Source organism: Ambystoma mexicanum, chromosome 4q (assembly GCF_040938575.1).
Source record: "Ambystoma mexicanum isolate Mex_15411 chromosome 4q, UKY_AmexF1_1, whole genome shotgun sequence".
NCBI lineage: Eukaryota > Metazoa > Chordata > Amphibia > Caudata > Ambystomatidae > Ambystoma > Ambystoma mexicanum.
Window position 1 is genome coordinate 445,573,533 of NC_090928.1, and position 22,289 is coordinate 445,595,821.

General features: G+C 44.8%; 1 protein-coding gene across 1 annotated transcript in view; it reads right to left on the reverse strand.

The window, feature by feature from the left end:
- Positions 1-22,289, reverse strand: part of LOC138467255 (uncharacterized) — a 1,232,016-nt gene that overhangs the window by 858,085 nt on the left and 351,642 nt on the right. Inside the window, exons 10-11 of the mRNA XM_069607273.1 lie at positions 18,895-19,035; positions 14,245-14,385 (exon numbers count right to left, since the gene is read on the reverse strand). Coding sequence (XP_069463374.1) covers positions 14,245-14,385; positions 18,895-19,035 — 282 coding nt within the window. The remainder of the gene's footprint in view (positions 1-14,244; positions 14,386-18,894; positions 19,036-22,289) is intronic.

A 22,289-nucleotide genomic window follows, 5' to 3' on the forward strand; every position in this document is an offset into this window, starting at 1 on the left:
ATCTCTCCCACCCTCTACAACATTTTCACTAAGCCTCTAGACTCCATTGGCATAGCTTACACCAACTATGCTGAGAACACACAAGCCCCCGTCCCACTCTCCTACAAAACTGATGCCAAGGCCCTCAACACAGCCTACTCCACTATTCAGGCCTGGATGGCAGTCAACTGTCTCTCCCTCAATGGTGAAAAGATGGAAATCCTCCTAGTAGATCTCCAGGAAACCCTAAAAAAACTCACCAGGCAATACACCACTTTCACAATTGACAACATACAGATCCCTGTCTCCTCCTCGGTCAAGACCTTAGGAGTCTACCTTGATGCCACCCTCGCCATGTCAAGTCAGCGCTATTGCTTCCTCAGCGGTTTACTCCACTAAGCTGATTAATGTAGCCAAAACATTGTTATCCACTGAGAACTGCTTCTTGATTGCTAGAGCAATAATAGGCTAAAGACTGAACTACTGCAAGGTCCTCTTTGCTGGTACTGCCTCAAAAACCTAATGAAACTCCAAATAACCTAAAACAACGCACTTTGAACTGCTCTCAACATTCCCAAAAGAGAACACATCACTGTAGCCAGACGCAAAGCCTGCAAGCTCCCCATCAAAGAACGCGTCTTATTTAAAACTCTTGCCATCACTCACAAGTGTATCACTCACAAAGCCCCAGCTACCTTTCCTTAAAAGTAGTTAGAGTGGGCTCTTCCAGACCCATTAGAAAACATACTCCCACAGATTCGCAATCCCCAGAGTCAAACATGCCAAAGCAGCTGGTGCTAGATTCCTTTTCATTGCTGCCAGACAATGGAATTCCCTGCCACTTACCCGTAGAAAAGAACCCTCCCATCTTGCATTCCACAAAGCCCTCAAAACCTGGTTGTTTGACTAACCTTTGTCAAGCCCTCAAAATCTGTCTGTTTCACTAACCTCTGCTCTTGCGTTTTTTGCCTTACTCTTGCATACTCATATTGCCTGTAACCAAACGACCTGTGTACACTTGATATGCTATGCCCTTTACCACTGTAACTAAGTAACCTACCGCTTTAATAGCTATGATATTCGATGTATGTACCACTGTAACTAAGGAGCTTACCTACCTCTATACCAGCGTCACGATGCCCACAGGCTGTTGTGCGCTATACAAATAAAAAAATAAATCAAATAAGAAAATAAAAAATAACATTGTAACGTTCTGCATGGAACATTGTAGTGTTCTCCATGGAGAAAAGCTGGAGACAACCTTAGTTGAAGTTACTTCATTCTTTTGAATACATTTAAAATGTTGAGAAAATGATTGTTCAGTACCCAGAATTGTGGGGTGGAACAATTCCAGAGGGGACATTAAATTGGCGATGTTGCCCTAACAGAACTGAAAGATAAATGCATCCATATATTTCAACAGTATGATGAGAACAATGAAAACAGTCGGGGATTGAGACCGAGCAAAGGCTCATAAGATTCGGAAATTCAAAAAAGAAAAACACAGGATAAAATAATTAATGTACAAATTTGAACAAGTGAAAATTGGACATATACAGCCTCATTTTAAATGAGGAGGCGCATTAAATGAAAGCTTAAACATGTGTTTACGCCTCCATTTAACGTACTGCCTCATTCTGCAGCACTGACAAGACTGGGGAGGGGCAATGAGTGGAGCTCTCTGCTATGCTCAACTCGTCCATTTGGTGAGTTCACTGTGTTGTACACCTGCATGAGATGGTCATGCAGGCGTGAAACTAATGGAGTCATACGGACTCCTCCTCTGTTTTGCACCTGGTCAAGACCAGCTAGATCTCACAGGAATCCATTGTAAATGCTGCTTGCAAACTGTATTTGCAGGCAGCGTTTCCACTCCATGAAAAAGAGTGGAACGATGTAATGTAATGTAATCACATTTATAAAGCGCAAACTAAGGCCAACGGCATCTAGACGTTGGGAAGCAGCAAAAGGGGTCAAGAGCCACTACGGGAACAAAGCTTCATGCGAGACTGAGCCTAAAAAGGTGTGTTTTTAAAGCTTTCCGGAATAATAGATGGTCGTCAATACTGTGTAAACAATTAGGGAGTGAGTTCCACATACCAAAAAGCCTGGCCTCCCACTTGCGTCTTACAAAGGAAGGTACTGAGACTCTGAGCGGAGGCACTGGGCGGGATGGACAAAGTAAGCTTGGTCTGCAAGTACCCACGTTGGTAAACAGCACAGTGAGTAATACACAGAGTTTTAAACTCAATCCAGCTATGCACAGGGAGCCAGTTTAGTTGAGTTTGCATCGCTTTTACTCTTTCCTTGCCATCTCTGCTACATGGATATTTAAATGTCCATGCAGGGGACCTGACAGTATGTAAGTGCTAGCGTCGGTTGTCCCATGCATGCAATTTACCATTTAAAATAAATGTGGGTTATAGTAACCAACATAACTATAGCAAGCCATTTGCTGTTTAGAAAAGTTGATAAGAGCATCAGCCACATATGAAGGAATGAGAAAAGGAAGTGAAACAAACACAGCAATCAGGCACAGGAACTGGTACAGTAATTGGGATGAGCAAGAATAGGACGAGGTGCAAGGAAGATTACGTGTGGATAACATAGATGTTAGCATCCCACTTCATTGACCTAGCCCTTAACTCTGAGGAAACAAAAAGCAGTAGAACTATTGCTTTAACTGACTTCCAGCAGCTTTAAGGAAGAAAAGAGACAACAGGAAAACACATAAGGAAATGTATGCAAAAGAAAGAAAATCATCAAACATGCAAAGAATTAAAATGTTACATAGATTAAAATGGACACTAAGCAATATGTTCAATCTAGGGAAGTGCAGAAAAAATCGCATCCAAATAGAGTCACAAACTTGGTCCCCTAGATGAAGGCGCTTTTGAGAGATGAAAGCGGAAGGGGAAGACCAAGTGATAGATCTCGAGGAAAGAGATCTCCCAAAACACATTCCTGGAAGTAACACCTTGCCCGATAGAATGAGAGGGCGCCACTAGAGGTAACATCACTGCTTGAGAGACATAGGATTCTGACATTGCATGACTATTACATCTGCTAAAGCAAGCAGTGGGTGATTTGAGGGCCCCTCTGATAGAACCAAATGTTATTGAGAAGGAAATATAACTTTTAAAAAGTAAGCTGGCTTATTGGTGGTAAATCTGAACAGCTCCTTTCACATCTAGAGAGTGATATTTTGAATATACGAGTAACACAAAAACCTTGGACCAGTATACCCGATAAAAAGCTTCAGAGTAAAAAAAAAGGGTCCTGCTGCCCCTGGCCTTATTCAAGATGGCTGCCCTTTTTACAGACCTCAGGAAACATGAGCCTGGTCCCCTCCATTGGCTACCTCGTTCCACTTCAACCAACCAGTGGAACCGGGAGGTGGGAGCCGACCCATTCACCAAAGGCCCACATCCAAGGCACTGTCTGCTCCCTGTCCGCTGCCTGGCTGCGTCTGGGGGTCTGCCTCTACACCCCACTTGATCACATTGTGGCTGCTGTGGCCCTGCACTCTCGGGAGCCCACTGAGGAGATTTTCACTCTTGCTTCCTTGTGGGTAAGTCACCAATAATAAACATCCCTTCCTACATCTCTGGCTACCCTCCCTCATTTTGTGTCACCTGAACTTCCACTCTCATTACCGCGAGCTGTGCCCAGTGGCTTCACTGTGTTTTCATCTGTTTTGCTAATTTTCGAACTTGGCTGTGCCCAGTGGCTTCACTGTGTTTTCATCTGATTTGCTAATTTTCGAACTTGGCTATGCCCCGTGGCTGCATTGTGTCTTCATCTGTCCAGTTTTACCAGTCTTGCCCTCTCCTAGTGTCCCCCCTTCCGCTCTTCCCTCATTCACCCACCCACCCCTCCTCTCTCCTCTTCCCCCTCTTTCACATCACCTGTGGTGCTCTCTGTTTCTGCTATCTTCTCCAACTGTTTCACTATCGACTATCCTATCCTCCTCACTAAGTCTGGTAGGAAGAAGTTCATAAAGGATATCCTGGTCTCCAAACCTGGCCTCCCTATCGCTGATAACTACACTAGCGTTTCCTCCCAACAGACCCTCACCGACAACCTCTTTGTTGGTCCTTCGTCAGACCTATGGACTCTTCATGATATCTGTGCTCTCTCCTTACTCTTCCTCTCCCATTAATAGTGGCACCTTGTGGGAGGCCTTCCAGACTTCCTTCCACTCCTCTAAGGTCATCATCAATGTTTACCTCAATGGCACCGTCTTGGTCCAAGGCCTTCAGGCCAACCTCCTCCTCTTTGAAAGAGCTTCTCACGCCTTATCAATTTCCTTTCCCCTTGCGATATCCCTTCTCTCCCTTCTTCAGCATCCCTGCCTCCACCCTCTGCCACTACTCTGGCACCCTCTTCCTCCTCCTTGACTACCTTGCCCTTTCCTTTTTCCTCCTCTGCCTTCCTTCAGGTTCCTTCTACACCCCCGCAGGGAGCACCTCTGACTTGTAGCCCTCCCCGGAAGGCTTTCAAGGATGGCAACCTTCTGCATCTCGCCACTCTTAACTCTCGCTCAGCCGTCAAAAAATACTCTGACATCTGATGTTTCCTTGAAGAACTTGGCCTTGAAGTCCTTGGTCTCACCGCAACATGGTTCACGGCCACCTCTGTTACAAGCTTTGACACTCTCCTTCCAGATGGCTACAAGATCCTCTCGGTGCCAAGATCCAACCGCTCCAGTGGGGGTGTAGCCTTGATCTTCCCTGAGTGGATTCCTGCCTCTGTCATTCCTATGCAGGCATACTCTTCATTTGAATGCCTGGTCTATAGGCTTTCTCTCTCTCCTGGCCACTCCCTCACAGTGGCCACTATCTACTGGCCACCTGGTCAGATCTCCCACTTCCTTTCTGAGTGAGTGGACCTCTCTTCCTCCCTCCTGGCCTCAACCACTCAACTCCTCCTCCTCTGAGACTTCAACATCCATCTGGATGCTTTCTGTCCCACCACGGGACTCTTTGTGACCTTTGCGACTCTCTCTCTCTCTCTCTCTCTCTCTCTCTCTATATATATATTCTTCCCTCTAGCCCGACTCACTCTGCAGGGCACACTCTCGATGTTATGATCTCTTCAGACCTCCCCCTCTTTAACCCTCTCACCACTCTGCTCTCCTGGAGTGACCACTTTCTCCTCTCCTCCCATCTTTCTCTCTCTACCCCTCAGGCTAAGCCTACCCCCACATTGCCACCCACCTTCTCAGTTTTTCGATCCATGAAGCGTGTCAGTCAAGGCTTTTGTAGTATTCCATCTTCTGCTTGTGTTCTACCTACGACGTCCCTGCCTGCTGCGAGGGTAGGAATGTTTATACTTGAAGGGGATTCCATTCGGGAGGGTTAGTCAGGAGAAAGAGGGAGACTAGAGTGTGAGCGGCAGTGCAGGGCGCCGGATAGATATAAGTAAATAAAATTTCTTATTTACACAACGTTGTCTGACTGGCATACCTCATTTGGCGACGAGGGCGACGAGGATTGCCGGCGTCCTGAGGACCCACGAAGACCCAGAGAGAAAGCAGGATCCGACAGCGGGCGCTCCGAGCTGTCGCACAGCGCTGTACTGGCTTGTGCTGCATGGAGATAGTGAGAGCAGATGCTCCGAACTAACGTTAAACAAAACGTTGGTTTGTGCTGTTTGTACGCGACACCGGACGGAGAGCAGATGCTCCGAATCGACGCTTGAAGTAGTGTTGGTTTGTGCAGCTTCCTTTCTCTTCATAATTCTGTTTCAAGTCTGATCTGATTGGCTGCTGGGCCAACATCAACACGGATACACCGTGTTTCTGGTATATTGGAGAAAAGGACCCGCCTCGCACACACGGATCACATGATTCGTTCCTCCTGGAGTCAGGCAGAAGGAGGAGTGAACACCAGACTCCTCATCCTCTTCACAGTATTTAGAAAAAAAATATATATATATATATGTAAAAGAGGTGATATTTGAACAATTCTAGGCTATAGTAAACACTGAATTTGGAGCAATTTCATAGTAATCTCGTCTAACACTGACACAACCATACAGAGTAATGCAAGGCATTAGCATACAACCCCCAGCGAGTTTCCTACCAACGGCTGGACAACCTGTTGTAAATTGGTTGGAATGGAAGGAATTTTGGCTAAACTATGTCCAAACAATTGACCAAGAAGGTCTAACCCCTCATAAGAAGAAATCGCTGCTGCTTCATGCTTTAGGGTTAGAAGGACAAAGAAAATACAGAGAATTACCGGAGTTGCCAGTAGATGAAGCTGGAGATGCTGACGAACATGAAAAATCTATACGACAACTAGACAAATATTATACCCCTGAGACTAGTGTAGCGATAAACAGGTATAATTTCTACACCAGGACTCAGAAGGAGCACGAATCTATCGAAGATTATGTGTCAGCTTTAAGAGTGTTGTCACGCACATGTCGTTTTGGCAATGGGATCACACTGGATGAACTTATAAGAGACCAAATCATCATACATGCAAAAGATAGCTTGGTTCAGGACAGACTTTGGATGGTAGGAAACCCATCCTTGCCGGAAACTATGGCCATTGCCAAGCGAATAGAGCACAGCCATTTATGTTCCAAAGAAATGAAAAATAAAAAACAGGAGGCTGTTCTGAATATGCAACAACAGAATGACAAATCCTCATTAGACTCAGCAGAACAAGGAATGGTCAACGCACTGAGGACGAGGGAACGAGCAGAAAACCATGCTGTCAAGAACAATAGGTCTAGAGGATGTGAAAACAAAGGACAGTCAGTCAGAGGGAAAGGTTGGGTGAAACCCGACCCCAAACCGATTACTGCACAATCCAGAGAGGGCGACAGATGCTACAATTGTGGAAGGTTTGGTCATTTTGCTTATGCTAAACATTGTCCTGCAATAGGACAAAAGTGTGGGAATTGTGGAGTCAAAGGACACTTCGCTGTCACATGCAGATGAAAAAAGAGAATATCTGTCATCCAAGATGAAGATGAAGATTTGGATGAAGAAAGAGTGTTTACCATCCGTGAACCACCTGAGGGAGACTTCAAATGCCCAAGTTGTGTCATAATAATTGACAATTGGAAACTCAAAGTAAAAGTAGACAGTTGTTCACCATGGACGATCATCACAAAAAGAACCTGGAAGAATTTATTGACATGCAGTCTTAAAAGCAAACTAAATGAACCAGATATAAACAACCCTGGTGGATTTGAAGGGTCGAAAATCAAGATGATTGGCTAGTTTTCAGGTATCGTAGAATTTAAGGACAGACGAGCAGAGTTGAAGATCTACGTTGCAGAAAAGGGAGTTAACATTATTGGCTGGAGAGATCAAGCTGGTCTGCGGATCAGGTTAGATCCTTGTGAAAATGAACAAGTCTGTGAATGAAGCACTTATGGAAAGGTTGTGGAGCTTAAGAATGTCAGTCAAAAGAGGTTTGGAGTTGTCTCCTTTTGAAATGATGAGGGGCAGAACTCCCAACACTCTGCTCACTCCAGAGTGGGTAAATTGCCAAAGGGCATCAGAACATAAAGAAGTAAGGAATTGTAATCGCCATGAATTTAAGGATAAGATGTCAATAGGATACAAGCGCAGGATTGAAATTTCTCCAGGTGATATGATAAGGATAAAACTAGGGCACAATGTTAGGAAGGGTGATTCCAAATACAGCAGACCAGTTAAGGTTTTGCAAGTGCTCGGTAAGGCAATAAGGGTAAGTGGTGGATCAGTATGGAATATTGACAGAGTGAGCAAATGGAATTGGGAGATGAGGCATGGTAGGGGGAGTTATCCCAGGCAGGATCAAGGATTTAGTGAATGGTTGAGAAATGATGTAGGATTTCAGAGTGGTAGTGAGGAGAATTTGAATGTATAGTCTAACGTTAGATCACAAAATGTGGAGGAGCATGTACATGTAAGAGAGAACTGTGATACCATAGCTGGTAGCCAAGTTCCGAGAAGAAATCGTCAGGAGGATGATCCTGGGGAAGACAGTTTCATTCAGGGAAGTAATATTGATACAATTGATGGGAATAGAAGTGTTGTTGAGAGTCATGACGGCCATATAGATTGTGAAATTGTGCGCAACTCTAGAGAAAGGAGGTTACCGTTCTGGTCAAGAGACTATGTCATGGGGAAGTAAAGGCATATAAACATTTTATTTGTGTGAACCTGTTTCCCCAACTGCAATCTGTTTCAATGTTGCATGATTTGTTATGCATTTTATATTTTTATCTTCTATGCATTTTATATTTTTAGTCTTCATTATATAGACAGGTGTTATATTGTTGTAGTACCTCATTGCTATTGATTGTTTAAAAAGGGGAGGTGGTGTAGTTTTCTATCTTCACATTGTTGTTTTGTTCTGTACCATTTTTAATAACAATATTAAAAAGGGGGAGGTGGTGTAGTATTCCATCATCTGCTTGTGTTCTACCTACGACGTCCCTGCCTGCCGCGAGGGTAGGAATGTTTATACTTGAAGGGGAATCCATTCGGGAGGGTTAGTCAGGAGAGAGAGGGAGACTAGAGTGTGAGCGGCAGATAGATATAAGTAAATAAAATTTCTTATTTACACAACGTTGTCTGACTGGCATACCTCAGCTTTCACTGCCTATTGTTCTCCCCGTCCTGCACCTCTGGCTGACTCATACCCTGACACAGCCCTTTCCATGCTCCACTCTGCTAACTCTGGTACTCTTGATGCACTTGCCCCTGTCAAGAGGATCTGCATGAAGCCTAAAGCCAAGTGCAACTCCTGGTATGACTCAGATCTCGTCAACCTTAAACGCAAGTGCAGGGTGGCTGAGAGGAAATGCCTGGCATCTTGTACATCCTCTGACAAACTGGCCTGCTGCGTGCTCCAAAGCCAAAACAGTCTCTCTGTACTCACTAAGAAGAGAGCACACGTTCAAGCTCACTTTTCTACGGCATCTAACAACTCAGCCAAACTGTTTAAAATATGTAAGTAGTTGGCCAATTCTGCAGCGGTCTCTACCTCTCCTGTTCCTTGCCAGGCCCTCTGTACAGCCCTGGCTTCCCACTTCATCTCAAAAACCCAGGACATCCTGTCCATCCTCTCAGCTTCTCCTGCTTCTCCCTCTAGTTTCCCGCCTCCTTTGGCCCCTCTGCGGCCACCACTCTCCCTTCTCCACCTTTCCTCTCATCTCTCCCTACGTGATTTCTATACAAGTCTGATCTATGAAAACCTCATCAAAACAGGTTCTTCCCTGTTCTTCCAGAACCATCAAGGCCCACATTGACACCCTCACCCGAGCCTCACCCCAACCTTGGCTGACTTCTGCAATCACTCTTTCACTTCTGGAACCTTCCCATCCCCCTGAAGCACCCTCTTTTTGAGAAACCCTCAGCCGACCCCTCCCTTCCGTCTAACTATCGCCCAGTCTCTATCACTCCGTTCCTGTGCAAACTCCTGGAAAATCGGCTATCTCCCAGCTTAATCTTCACACTGAATCTGTTGGTTGTCTCCATGACCATCAGTCTGGCTTCAGAGCATCCAGAAGCATGGAAACCTCTCTCCTGAACATCTGTGAGGACCTGCTCTCTAACCTTGATTTTAATCTCCCCTCTGTCCTCATCCTACTTGATTTCTCCTCTGCCTTTGACACAGTCAACCATGCCATCATGCTCAACCGGCTCTGTGATAATCTGGGTATCACTGATCAGGCTCTGGCCTGGCTAACTTCTTTCCTCTCTGACTGACCCTTCTGGGTCCTGCCCTCCCAGTTGCACACCTGCACTGCCGCCTGGCAACCCTGCACTTGGGGCTGTATCTGCAACCCTACAGCCCCCTACCTGCACTATCTAACACTTGCTGTCGGCACTTAACCCCTGCACTGCCACCAGCTGGCCGCACTTCTTATTTTTCGTTGTTGATCCAATGTCCTGCACTTGCTCCTCTCCTCCCCTTCCCCTGGCACTCCTCCCCTTTTATCTCCCCTGCACTTGTGTAATCTCAATGTCACTGGGCCTAGTAAGATCGTGGTCTTGTCCCTCTTGATTCCCCTCCCATGCCTTGTCGCGCCTTGAAACACTTGTGTATAGGCGCGCTATAAATAAAATATCATATCATATCCAGTCTTAAAAAAATAGCCTCAAGTTGAAATTTCAAATAAGGAGGGGAGGAGAGAACGGCTCCAAACTCACCTATTCTCTAAATTAATAACAATGGTAAGCAAAATGGAAACCTTGGCAGCGACCAATTTAAGCTTGCAGTGTCCGAGGGCTCAACATTGAAAGACTTCAACACTTTCAGCACTAAGGTAAAGTCCCAGTTCTGAACAATGGAATGCAAGGTGGCACATGAGAGGGAACCATAAAAGAGGAGATGCCCCCAGTCTCTAGCCTGATGCACTACTCCATTGAAGGCACAAATTGCTGCCGATTGTGAGAAAGTCATGACCTTCATCCCATCCCACGGCAATGAGCAGATTCTGTGATTCGAGAAATTGGGCCCACCAGGACCCTCCTGCCAAAGCCATGTGCTTCCTGAACTTTGAGATAGCGTGCATGGAAGTTGCAGACTCCCCCTTCCTGTCCAAGACCTCTCTCCGAGCCTGGTGACTGTGCCCCTGAAGAGCTAGGCTATAGCAAAGTATATTTACCCTTTTCCCAAGGACCTGTTCCCTAGCTGTATAGGAGGTCAGTGGAAGGGAGTCTAAATTCCAAAATGATCACTCGGATTACAGAGCATTCAAATCTCTGGGCAAGGCGGAAGGAGCCAGCCAATGATCCTCCTCAAGCCAAATATGTCAGTGGAATCTATCACACCATAAACATGGATCAATGGACAGCACCAATACTGATGGGTGTTCAAGACGTTTTATTCCATTCCTTAAAGGTATGGGTAAAAACAAACAGCACAGTAAATTAGGCAGAACTCCAACCTAACCTCCCCTCTGCTTGAGCTCCTGTTAGACTGGCAATGCTGTCTTTTCTAAAAGGTTCTCAAAATGACTTTTTCTGCAACAAATATCAATTGAAACCAAATGTGTTCTTTCAGGAATGGGCTTGAAGGTTTCTGCTTCCGTGCTCTGTGGGAATGAAACATGAGACTCCCTCCCACTTGCTTTGCACTACAGTTTATAAGTCCCAAAGTTGTAGTTCCTATAGAAATGGTGTCATACGATTTCGGTACACCTCCCCAGTTCCATCTTAACCACTTTTGGGGCACAGGCATCTTTGGGCCTACCTCCACCAAACCAAAGGAATTAAATGATCAAGAATATATGGTTGCAGCCCACACCCCCTCATCCTGATCACAACCCATATGTTGATATGCTGCCTTACAGCATTCAAAATAAGCATGTTTACTCCTTTTAAGTCCCCTTAGCCACTTCTTTCTTGCTCTAATCAGAATGATAAACAAGTAGCATTTGAAGGCCAACATTAGCAGTCTACGAAGAGGTTACTTCTGTTCTAGTATAGATACAGGATACTTTTTATCAATAGCCTCCAGGAAGGTATGCAGTCTGTATTATTAATTCAGGACCATATGTAAAAGGTACATGTAACCCAGAATAGACAGAGAGCTTACATTAGCTGCCTCACAGAATGCAAAAGGGCTCAAGCATGGATAGAGGAGACCAATTGGAAGGAAGGATAAATCTACACATACCATAGCATGGACAGTGGATTCAGATTAGAAGCTACAAGGGATGGGTCTGTATCCAGACAGACTGAAATGAGAATTGGGATATGGTTTTCAAATAGTGTTGTCATTAGAGATCAAATGAAAAGTGCTGTGGTGTGCAATTGATCAATGCTCACTATTATAGTGGACGCAACACTATTGCCAGTGAACCTATGAGTGAGGCTTTTGTGAAGATCATACCCTGAGAAGGCAATCACTCTGAAGGGCTGACAATTTTGAAAGGTTTAGGGACTGGCAATTTTGAGAGGTTAGGCAATACAAGATTAAATGAGATGCTCAGGGTCCCACATTGGTTAAGGAGTGGATTTGTGCCAACTCTGCAATTTCTGCGTTTGAGCACTTTCTTTTCCAGTTCTTATCATGAACTAAAACAATCTTATTTTATAAAACTGACTTGGAAAGTACACAAAGCACATTACCAAACATGACCATTTATAAAACCAAAATATTATAGAAGGGTGTTATGCCAAATGGGAATGATTCTAGCTTCATTCTCTCCATCATCAAGAGAAGTATATAAGTACCAGCATTCTCATCGATGCGATTTAACACATTTATTCTGGATTTTTCTTTTGTATCTTAAAGCTTTAAATACTTCCAAAACAATGGCCTGTCACATTGTCATTTATAACGTGAATAAAAACCTTTGACTTTTACAAAATAGCAAACAGTTTATTGTGTCAAACGAGCAGACCTTAAGATATGCTTGGCCGAGGCCTGCAACATCTGATCTGCCCTCTTCTGACTACCACCCCTTCCAGTCAAATGGCTACATAAGAAGAAAGATCAAGTAATGGGCTAAACAATGTCACTGCATGCAAGAATGGAAACCTAACATAAGACAGCACAGTAATGTAAAATATATTAGATGATTTGACCAGGATCACTGTATCGTCTGCTGACAAAGCCAGGATACAAGCATGGACGCTTTAGTTCCATACTCTTTAATTTGGATACTTATTCACCTCTTTGACTAAATGTTTATGCTCATCGTTGGAGGCGATTGTCTAGGTTTTACAACACCCCCTCTGCACAAAGCAATGTCTAGACCTTCACCATACAGATATGATGTTAGTTTTTATCGCAACTCCTATCTGGTGCAGGTACATTGCTGATAATAGCACCTGTTGTGCTATAAAACCAGGTACATATGCAGGCAGGTTTATAAACTTCAAAAATAGGAAAGGCTCAGCCAGATTTGCTGAAATGTGCTATTCTAATCTTACGTATGAACACACATCTCTGCAACGAGTGCTTGACACACTGAGCTAACTTCTAAATGATCGTGGCATTCAATTTATCAATATGCATTTCAACTTTAGCTATTGCACATGATAAACGTAATTCCCACAGGAAGGAAAGAATGCCACAGAGTTGTGCCATTAGGAACATACATACTATGTATTCCACAGTGAACACAGAAGGCATTACATGATGAAGTGACCAAGACAGAATGGACTTGTCAAAACAGACAGGCAATGGGCTTCGAACCTCTGCAGCATGCCATAAAATATCCTGACACATGCTCTTTAAGTCTGGTGAACAATGGAATCTTACTTCTTTAGATCAGGCAGCCTTGTGGGGCCCCCTCCAAGGTGGAGACCCTGGGCAAGTGCCCTTTTTTGCCCTCCCATAAAAGCGTCTCTGCCACTCCCTCCAAATCAATCACAGTCTCTTTCCTTCTTCACATATATTCTGGCTTTGGTCCAATTGTTGGCGGGAATTCAGTTACCCTCCCTGTCCTGACAGTGCCCCGTCTCCATGGTTTTGTTGAGGACGCTGCGTGTTGCTCAAAGGTTGCAAAAACAAGAGGAGTTCCTTGTTGACTTAATCACAGAAGCAAGTGGGTTTGTTTATCCAAGATTTTGCATATGAGCCTGAGAGAGCCCTAAACCCTCCTTATCACTGGGCATTCACCTGTGCCTAACCAGTCCCTGGGTATACAAGGCTGCCTGGCAAGAGTATCAGACCAGCTGCAGATCAGAGTGCATCCCGCAGTGAATGGGGAGCACCCTAGTCAGTGGCACTCTACATTCCCTGCACTCACTCTATGCGTGGGAGGGTTCACAAAAGTGCACAAAGCATTTCCGTGGGAAGATTCATGTTTGTGAATCTGCACACCCACATAGTGCAAGTGTTTCATCCACTAGCAGTGTGCGCCGGCCACACCTGTGAATGAAACGTTATAATGAATTGGGCCCTGGCTTCTGTTGCTTTCCTCTTTTATTCTCTCTGATTTGCACTCTCTGGATTCAGCCCTCAGCCCTCAATGCATGGACGTATCTGCACTACTCTGAGACATATCACCACACAGATTGTACACTTCCGAACACCCCATTTTATGGACCTTGCCTCACCTTGTATGTGTCTTATGAACCTCATACCTACGTTGTCTTCTTGGCCTCACACTGGTTGTGTCACGCACACCTCATTAAAGAGCCGTTCTGCCATATTCACAGTGCTTAATTGCTTAATGGAAGAACTGTATGGCTTTTAAATAGATTTATTTTTACGATTTCTGAGTGGTACTTGAATATTTCAGACGTAAAATATATGTTACAATAAAATTAACAAGCCAAAGAAAAATAGTTACTGCTGTGGTTTGACGTGGAGGTTCATTTTCACCAATACTGATTGGTCTCTGCTTGTAGACAGGTGGGTTGCTGCTTGAGGGTTTCACATAAACATCAGTGACCAAATTGGTAGGACGCCCTAGTGTTCCCGAATCAGGAGCCTGCAAAGAAATACAGTATTTTATTATCAAAACGGCCTAATTTGCCAGCACTTTTCATAGGGTCGTGTTCTTGGGCATTCAGTAAGTTACCAATCCCAGGGAAAATTTGAAGCAAGCCCATACTTTTAAACACACAATACAAAACTACAACATATTGGTAAAGATTCATTAAAAACATTAGAAATCAATATATCTAGTGTTCACATCACGTTTTTGATTTGTAATTCACAAAGGCTCCTTTGACACTGGTCTACCTCACACATAGTTGGTAAAGTGCAAATACCCGTGAGGGTAGCTCAGCAGCAACGTGCTCGCCTTGGAAGCAAAACGACACGAAGCAACACAGGTTCTCCCCGTCCACGCTTAGAAACCTCTGGGTATTTAAGAGCAACTAAGACAAAAAAACAATTATGCAACTGAAAAGCAATTCCTGTAACAGCGCCTCGATGCCCACGGGCTGTGTGAGCGCTTTAAAAATGCAAAATAAATAGACAGATGGGGAATTCACCTACACTGTGCGGGTGCAAACCAGTGTCTTTTGTGAACCTGTATGCCTGCAGAGTATGGACATAGGCAGGCAAGGGGAAGCCAGACAAATGTGCACGAGCATCCCTGACACGGAGCGGGATTGGGATGTGCATACAAAATACGTCAGCCCTGCCATGCTTCCCCTGAACCTGGTCTCATGCAAGCAGCAACCCACCTGTCTCTAAGCTGCCACCGGCCTGTTTAAACCCATGCGGGCTTTCATTTGCCTAATTAAAAACTCTCTCGTATCATGAGAGCACGAATGTTTCTTTTTCAAATTTCCACGGGCCAAATATGTGTGGAAATGTGAAAAATGCATTTTTCACACAAATGGGTGGAGTGTCAATTTAACAATGTACCCTGGGAGGTGGATATGGGCATCGATGACATCGAACAACAGATCCTTAAGGCTAAATCGTCTAGAGCAGCGGGCCCTGATGGACTGTTGAAATACATAGTCAAGGGGGATTGTCAATTGTGGGCTGACATTCCTTTCACGCTATTCCAGAATATGCTTAAAACAAAGTGAATCCCGGTTTCTTGGAAAACGTTGTTCTTGATACCAAGTGATAGGATGTCACCTCTCAATTACGACCGATATCCCTTTTGGATGTAGGAAGTAAAATCTTTTCTGCGGTCATACTCAGGGCCCAGAATTTATGCCCAATTGATGTAGATAGATTGGATGACATCAAAGCTGGCTTTCGTCAGGGCCTGGGTACCCCGCTTAAGGAATTCTTGCTTTCACTGCTGTTGAAGATTAGGAGGATCGAGAAGAGCTCATGATATGTGGCCTCCGTGGATCTCTCCTCAGCCTTCGAAAAAGTGAATAGGCACATTCTCTGGAACAAAATGAAAATCTGGAAGCCCTCAGAATCTTGGAAACCTTAATTGCCATCCACACAGACACCAATGTCAAAGGTCCCCTGGATGGGAATGCTCTTATGCTGTTAACCTGTTAACACCTACAGGGGATCCGACAAGGATGCAGGCTAGCCCTGGCACCTTTCGACCTTTACATGTCGGACCTAGGGGATCATCTTAAACAAGCTGGAGCTTTCCATCTGCACATGGATGCATTGGCTGTTCGTTATCTGGCATCCGCTGATGACCTGGTCATAGTAGACCAAACCCCTATAGTTTGTCAGAGTAGGCTGGACGCATTGGCAACCTATATGAAGAATCATGAATTGTCCATCAATACCCACAAATCTAAAGGTATGATCTGTACCAACAAGAAGAAGAAACCATACTTCAACTGGAAGATCAATGGGGAAGCATTGGGCGTCATAGACAATATACATACTTAGGATTCACCATATATAATCATACATATATATCATATACATAATACATGGTCGCACACTTTGACAAACTAAAAAAGAATTGTGGAGTATACATAGCGCAGATGAAAAGGGCAAACTCTAATATGCCTGTTACTGTTACTCTTTTCTTCCCTTAGTGAAGTATTATCGAGCAAACGTCATTCCGGCATTGCTCTATGGCAAAGAGATCCTTTGCAATATCAAGGATTTGGAGTGGAAGAAACTGTAAGGGCTCATCTGGTGCAATGTACAGGGATTGCCAAACTGAGTTCTGGCTCCCATCATTAGATATGTATTTGGCCTTCTCTCTTTGCATCTCTAACCCTACTGTCCCCCTTCCTGCACTATCCATCACTTGGCGTATTCTACTTAACTTGCACTGCCACCTGTTGCCGCACTTCTTGTTTCTTATGTTATGATCACATGTCCTGCACTTCTCCTCCAACCGTTCCCTCTGCACTTTTCTCCCTCCCTCTCCACTGCACTTGCGCGATCTCAAGGTCACTGCGTCTAGTAAGATTGTTGTCTTGTCCCCGCGTGTCCCACTTCTGCCTCGTTGCGCTTTGAAACACTTGTGTGTGGGTGCGCTATAAATAAAATATCATATCATATCATAACTTAGAACTGATATTGGACGCTTTGGCGCAATTCGCAAAGCTTTCGGGTATCACAATCGGTGCAAACAAATAATCTCTGTTCCCATTAGCAGGCTTGTCTAAAACAAAGCTAGACAAACTGCCGGCCCTGGCACTCCAGTGGAGCGTGAACACGTTCAGATACCTGGGGGTTCAGATTCATCACAACCCAGAGCTGGAACATAACCACAATGCCATGAACGCCCTAGACGGGGTTAAGAATTGATTAAGCTTTCGGACCAAACAACCCCTCGCGTTAATGGATAGAGCAGCATTTTTAAAAATGGTGATCCTCCCCAGATTGCTGCACTACGTCGTAAATGTTCCACACAACATACCTACCCAAAGCTTTCTTTACAACCCTAGACACCCTATGTAGGGGCTTCCTGTGGCAGAACAGCAGGAGCAGGATAGCACAGGCTTCCCCACGTAGGCCTTATGAGGAAGGTGGTATTAGGATCCCACTCTTTGAGTTATGCTACATAGCAAGGCAATTACAATTTGTAGTGGACGGGCTAGCGGACAAGCCTACCTCAGATGCACAGTTACTTCAACCCACCGTGCCATGTTTCTTCTTAATAGAAGTAGTATGGAAAAAATGGTCAGCGCTCGCCAACACTCACATTTGGTGTCATTGGGTACCCAATTATGGGATAGGGCGCTGACATTGATTGGGCTTGCTGACACATTTTCTGTACAGATCCCCTTAGTATCGGTAGTCCTAGCTGGGTCACAGGCACACCTGGGAATATGCACATTTCGGGAAGGGTGTTGTGTCGCCACGATAGGAGACCTACTCCACAACACCTCCTTCGTGTCCTTTCAGGAGCAGGTAGAAAATACAGGCTTAAATCAGGGCCAATACTTGCTATACTGCACCATCAGAAATGAGATCACACGCGGATGGTCCGCATGTGGAGATATGCTAGAAAAGCACTCAGTAACGGACATCCTGTATGGTATATATCGGAAGGGGGACATGCACTCTCTAAGATATACAAATTATTTCTAATATAGGACCCCCCAACTGAATTGGTGGTTAAGCGCAAATGGGAGGAGGAGCTCGGTGTTCCATTCCTAGATGCACACTGGTCTGAGAAACTGAGAAACCAGAGTATCCCGGAATGCAAGACTACAATTGATCCAACTATTTGTAACACACAGAGCAAACATGACGCCTTTAAGAATGTCAAAGTTTCCAGGGGCATCTATACAACACAGCCCCCGGTGCAATGCTACAGATGCTGGTATGCTACACATGTTTCGGGGATGCACCAACATAAAGAAATACTGGCCAGAAGTGGAAGTTAGAATGAGCAGAAGAGGACTGCAGATGAACCTGCTGTCCCCAGCTTTACGTGCCCCAAATCCACACGAACATGCACAAAATGAAGGACCTGGCGTACATACTAGCCAAATGCAGAATTGCCATGGCATGGAAATTCCCAAAGGGCCCCAGCATAGAAAACTGGTGGGATGACCTGAAAAAGTGGGCTCTAGCCGAAACAGCGGCTTGGGGGTGGGCGACTCACTTGAGCTGGTCCGACTACAGCGAAAATATCTTAGCTTGAAATGTCCTGACACAAACACTGTTTGCACCGGTAGCCGCGGAATCAGATAAGGCATGAATTGGGCCCTGGTTTCTGTTGCTTTCCTCTTTTATTCTCTCTGATTTGCACTCTCTGGATTCAGCCCTCAGCCCTCAATGCATGGATGTATCTGCACTACTCTGAGACATATCATCACACAGATTGTACACTTCCGAACACCCCATTTTATGGACCTTGCCTCAACTTGTATGTGTCTTATGAACCCCATACCTACGTTGTCTTCTTGGCCTCACACTGGTTGTGTCACGCACACCTCATTAAAGAGCCGTTCTGCCATATTCACAGTGCTTAATGAAAGAACTGTATGGCTTTTAAATAGATTTTTTTTTACGATTTCTGAGTGGTACTTGAATATTTCAGACGTAAAATATATGTTACAATAAAATTGACAAGCCAAAGAAAAATAGTTACTGCTGTGGTTTGACGTGGAGGTTCATTTTCACTAATACTGATTGTTCTCTGCTTATAGACAGGTGGGTTGCTGCTTGAGGGTTTCACATAAACATCAGTGACCAAATTGGTAGGACGCCCTAGTGTTCCCGAATCAGGAGCCTGCAAAGAAATACAGTATTTTATTATCAAAACGGCCTAATTTTCCAGCACTTTTCATAGGGTCGTGTTCTTGGGCATTCAGTAAGTTACCAATCCCAGGAAAAATTTGAAGCAAGCCCATACTTTTAAACACACAATACAAAACTACAACATATTGGTAAAGATTCATTAAAAACATTAGAAATCAATATATCTAGTGTTCACATCACGTTTTTGATTTGTAATTCACAAAGGCTCCTTTGACACTGGTCTACCTCACACATAGTTGGTAAAGTGCAAATACCCGTGAGGGTAGCTCAGCAGCAACGTGCTCGCCTTGGAAGCAAAACGACACGAAGCAACACAGGTTCTCCCCCTCCACGCTTAGAAACCTCTGGGTATTTAAGAGCAACTAAGACAAAAAAACAATTATGCAACTGAAAAGCAATTCCTGTAACAGCGCCTCGATGCCCACGGGCTGTGTGAGCGCTTTAAAAATGCAAAATAAATAGACAGATGGGGAATTCACCTACACTGTGCGGGTGCAAACCAGTGTCTTTTGTGAACCTGTATGCCTGCAGAGTATGGACATAGGCAGGCAAGGGGATGTGCACGAGCATCCCTGACACCGAGCGGGATTGGGATGTGCATACAAAATACGTCAGCCCTGCCATGCTTCCCCTGAACCTGGTCTCAGGCAAGCAGCAACCCACCTGTCGCTAAGCTGCCACCGGCCTGTTTAAACCCATGCAGGCTTTCATTTGCCTAATTAAAAACTCTCTCGTATCATGAGAGCACGAATGTTTCTTTTTCAAATTTCCACCAGCCAAATATGTGTGGAAATGTGAAAAATGCATTTTTCACTCAAATGGGTGGAGTGTCAATTTAACAATGTACCCTGGGAGGTGGATATGGGCATCGATGACATCGAACAACAGATCCTTAAGGCTAAATCCTCTAGAGCAGCGGGCCCTGATGGACTGTTGAAATACATAGTCAAGGGGGATTGTCAATCGTGGGCTGACATTCCCTTCACGCTATTCCAGAATATGCTTAAAACAAAGTGAATCCCGGTTTCTTGGAAAACGTTGTTCTTGATACCAAGTGATAGGATGTCACCTCTCAATTACGACCGATATCCCTTTTGGATGTAGGAAGTAAAATCTTTTCTGCGGTCATACTCAGGGCCCAGAATTTATGAACAATTGATGTAGATAGATTGGATGACATCAAAGCTGGCTTTCGTCAGGGCCTGGGTACCCCGCTTAAGGAATTCTTGCTTTCACTGCTGTTGAAGATTAGGAGGATCGAGAAGAGCTCATGATATGTGGCCTCCGTGGATCTCTCCTCAGCCTTCGACAAAGTGAATAGGCACATTCTCTGGAACAAAATGAAAATCTGGAAGCCCCCAGAATCTTGGAAACCTTAATTGCCATCCACACAGACACCAATGTCAAAGTTCCCCTGGATGGGAATGCTCTTATGCTGTTAACCTGTTAACACCTACAGGGGATCCAACAAGGATGCAGGCTAGCCCTGGCACCTTTCGACCTTTACGTGTCGGACCTAGGGGATCATCTTAAACAAGCTGGAGCTTTCCATCTGCACATGGATGCATTGGCTGTTCATTATCTGGCATCCGCTGATGACCTGGTCATAGTAGACCAAACCCCTATAGTTTGTCAGAGTAGGCTGGACGCATTGGCAACCTATATGAAGAATCATGAATTGTCCATCAATACCCACAAATCTAAAGGCATGATCTGTACCCACAAGAAGAAGAAACCATACTTCAACTGGAAGATCAATGGGGAAGCATTGGGCGTCATAGACAATATACATACTTAGGATTCACCATATATAATCATACATATATATCATATACATAATACATGGTCGCACACTTTGACAAACTAAAACAGAAATGTGGAGTATACATAGCGCAGATGAAAAGGGCAAACTCTAAATATGCCTGTTACTGTTACTCTTTTCTTCCCTTAGTGAAGTATTATCGAGCAAACGTCATTCCGGCATTGCTCTATGGCAGAGAGATCCTTTGCAATATCAAGGATTTGGAGTGGAAGAAACTGTAAGGGCTCATCTGGTGCAATGTACAGGGATTGCCAAACTGAGTTCTGGCTCCCATCATTAGATATGTATTTGGCCTTCTCTCTTTGCATCTCTAACCCTACTGTCCCCCTTCCTGCACTATCCATCACTTGGCGTATTCTACTTAACTTGCACTGCCACCTGTTGCCGCACTTCTTGTTTCTTATGTTATGATCACATGTCCTGCACTTCTCCTCCAACCGTTCCCTCTGCACTTTTCTCCCTCCCTCTCCACTGCACTTGCGCGATCTCAAGGTCACTGCGTCTAGTAAGATTGTTGTCTTGTCCGCGCGTGTCCCACTTCTGCCTCGTTGCGCTTTGAAACACTTGTGTGTGGGTGCGCTATAAATAAAATATCATATCATATCATAACTTAGAACTGATATTGGACGCTTTGGCGCAATTCGCAAAGCTTTCGGGTATCACAATAGTGCAAACAAATAATCTCTGTTCCCATTAGCAGGCTTCTCTAAAACAAAGCTAGACAAACTGCCGGCCCTGGCACTCCAGTGGAGCGTGAACACGTTCAGATACCTGGGGGTTCAGATTCATCACAACCCCGAGCTGGAACATAACCACAATGCCATGAACGCCCTAGACGGAGTTAAGAATTGATTAAGCTTTCGGACCAAACAACCCCTCGCGTTAATGGATAGAGCAGCATTTTTAAAAATGGTGATCCTCCCCAGATTGCTGCACTACGTCGTAAATGTTCCACACAACATACCTACCTAAAGCTTTCTTTACAACCCTAGACACCCTATGTAGGGGCTTCCTGTGGCAGAACAGCAGGAGCAGGATAGCACAGGCTTCCCCACGTAGGCCTTATGAGGAAGGTGCTATTAGGATCCCACTCTTTGAGTTATGCTACGTAGCAAGGCAATTACAATTTGTAGTGGACGGGCTAGCGGACAAGCCTACCTCAGATGCACAGTTACTTCAACCCACCGTGCCATGTTTCTTCTTAATAGAAGTAGTATGGAAAAAATGGTCAGCGCTCGCCAACACTCACATTTGGTGTCGTTGGGTACCCAATTATGGGATAGGGTGCTGACATTGATTGGGCTTGCTGACACATTTTCTGTACAGATCCCCTTAGTATCGGGAAGGGTGTTGTGTCGCCACGATAGGAGACCTACTCCACAACACCTCCTTCGTGTCCTTTC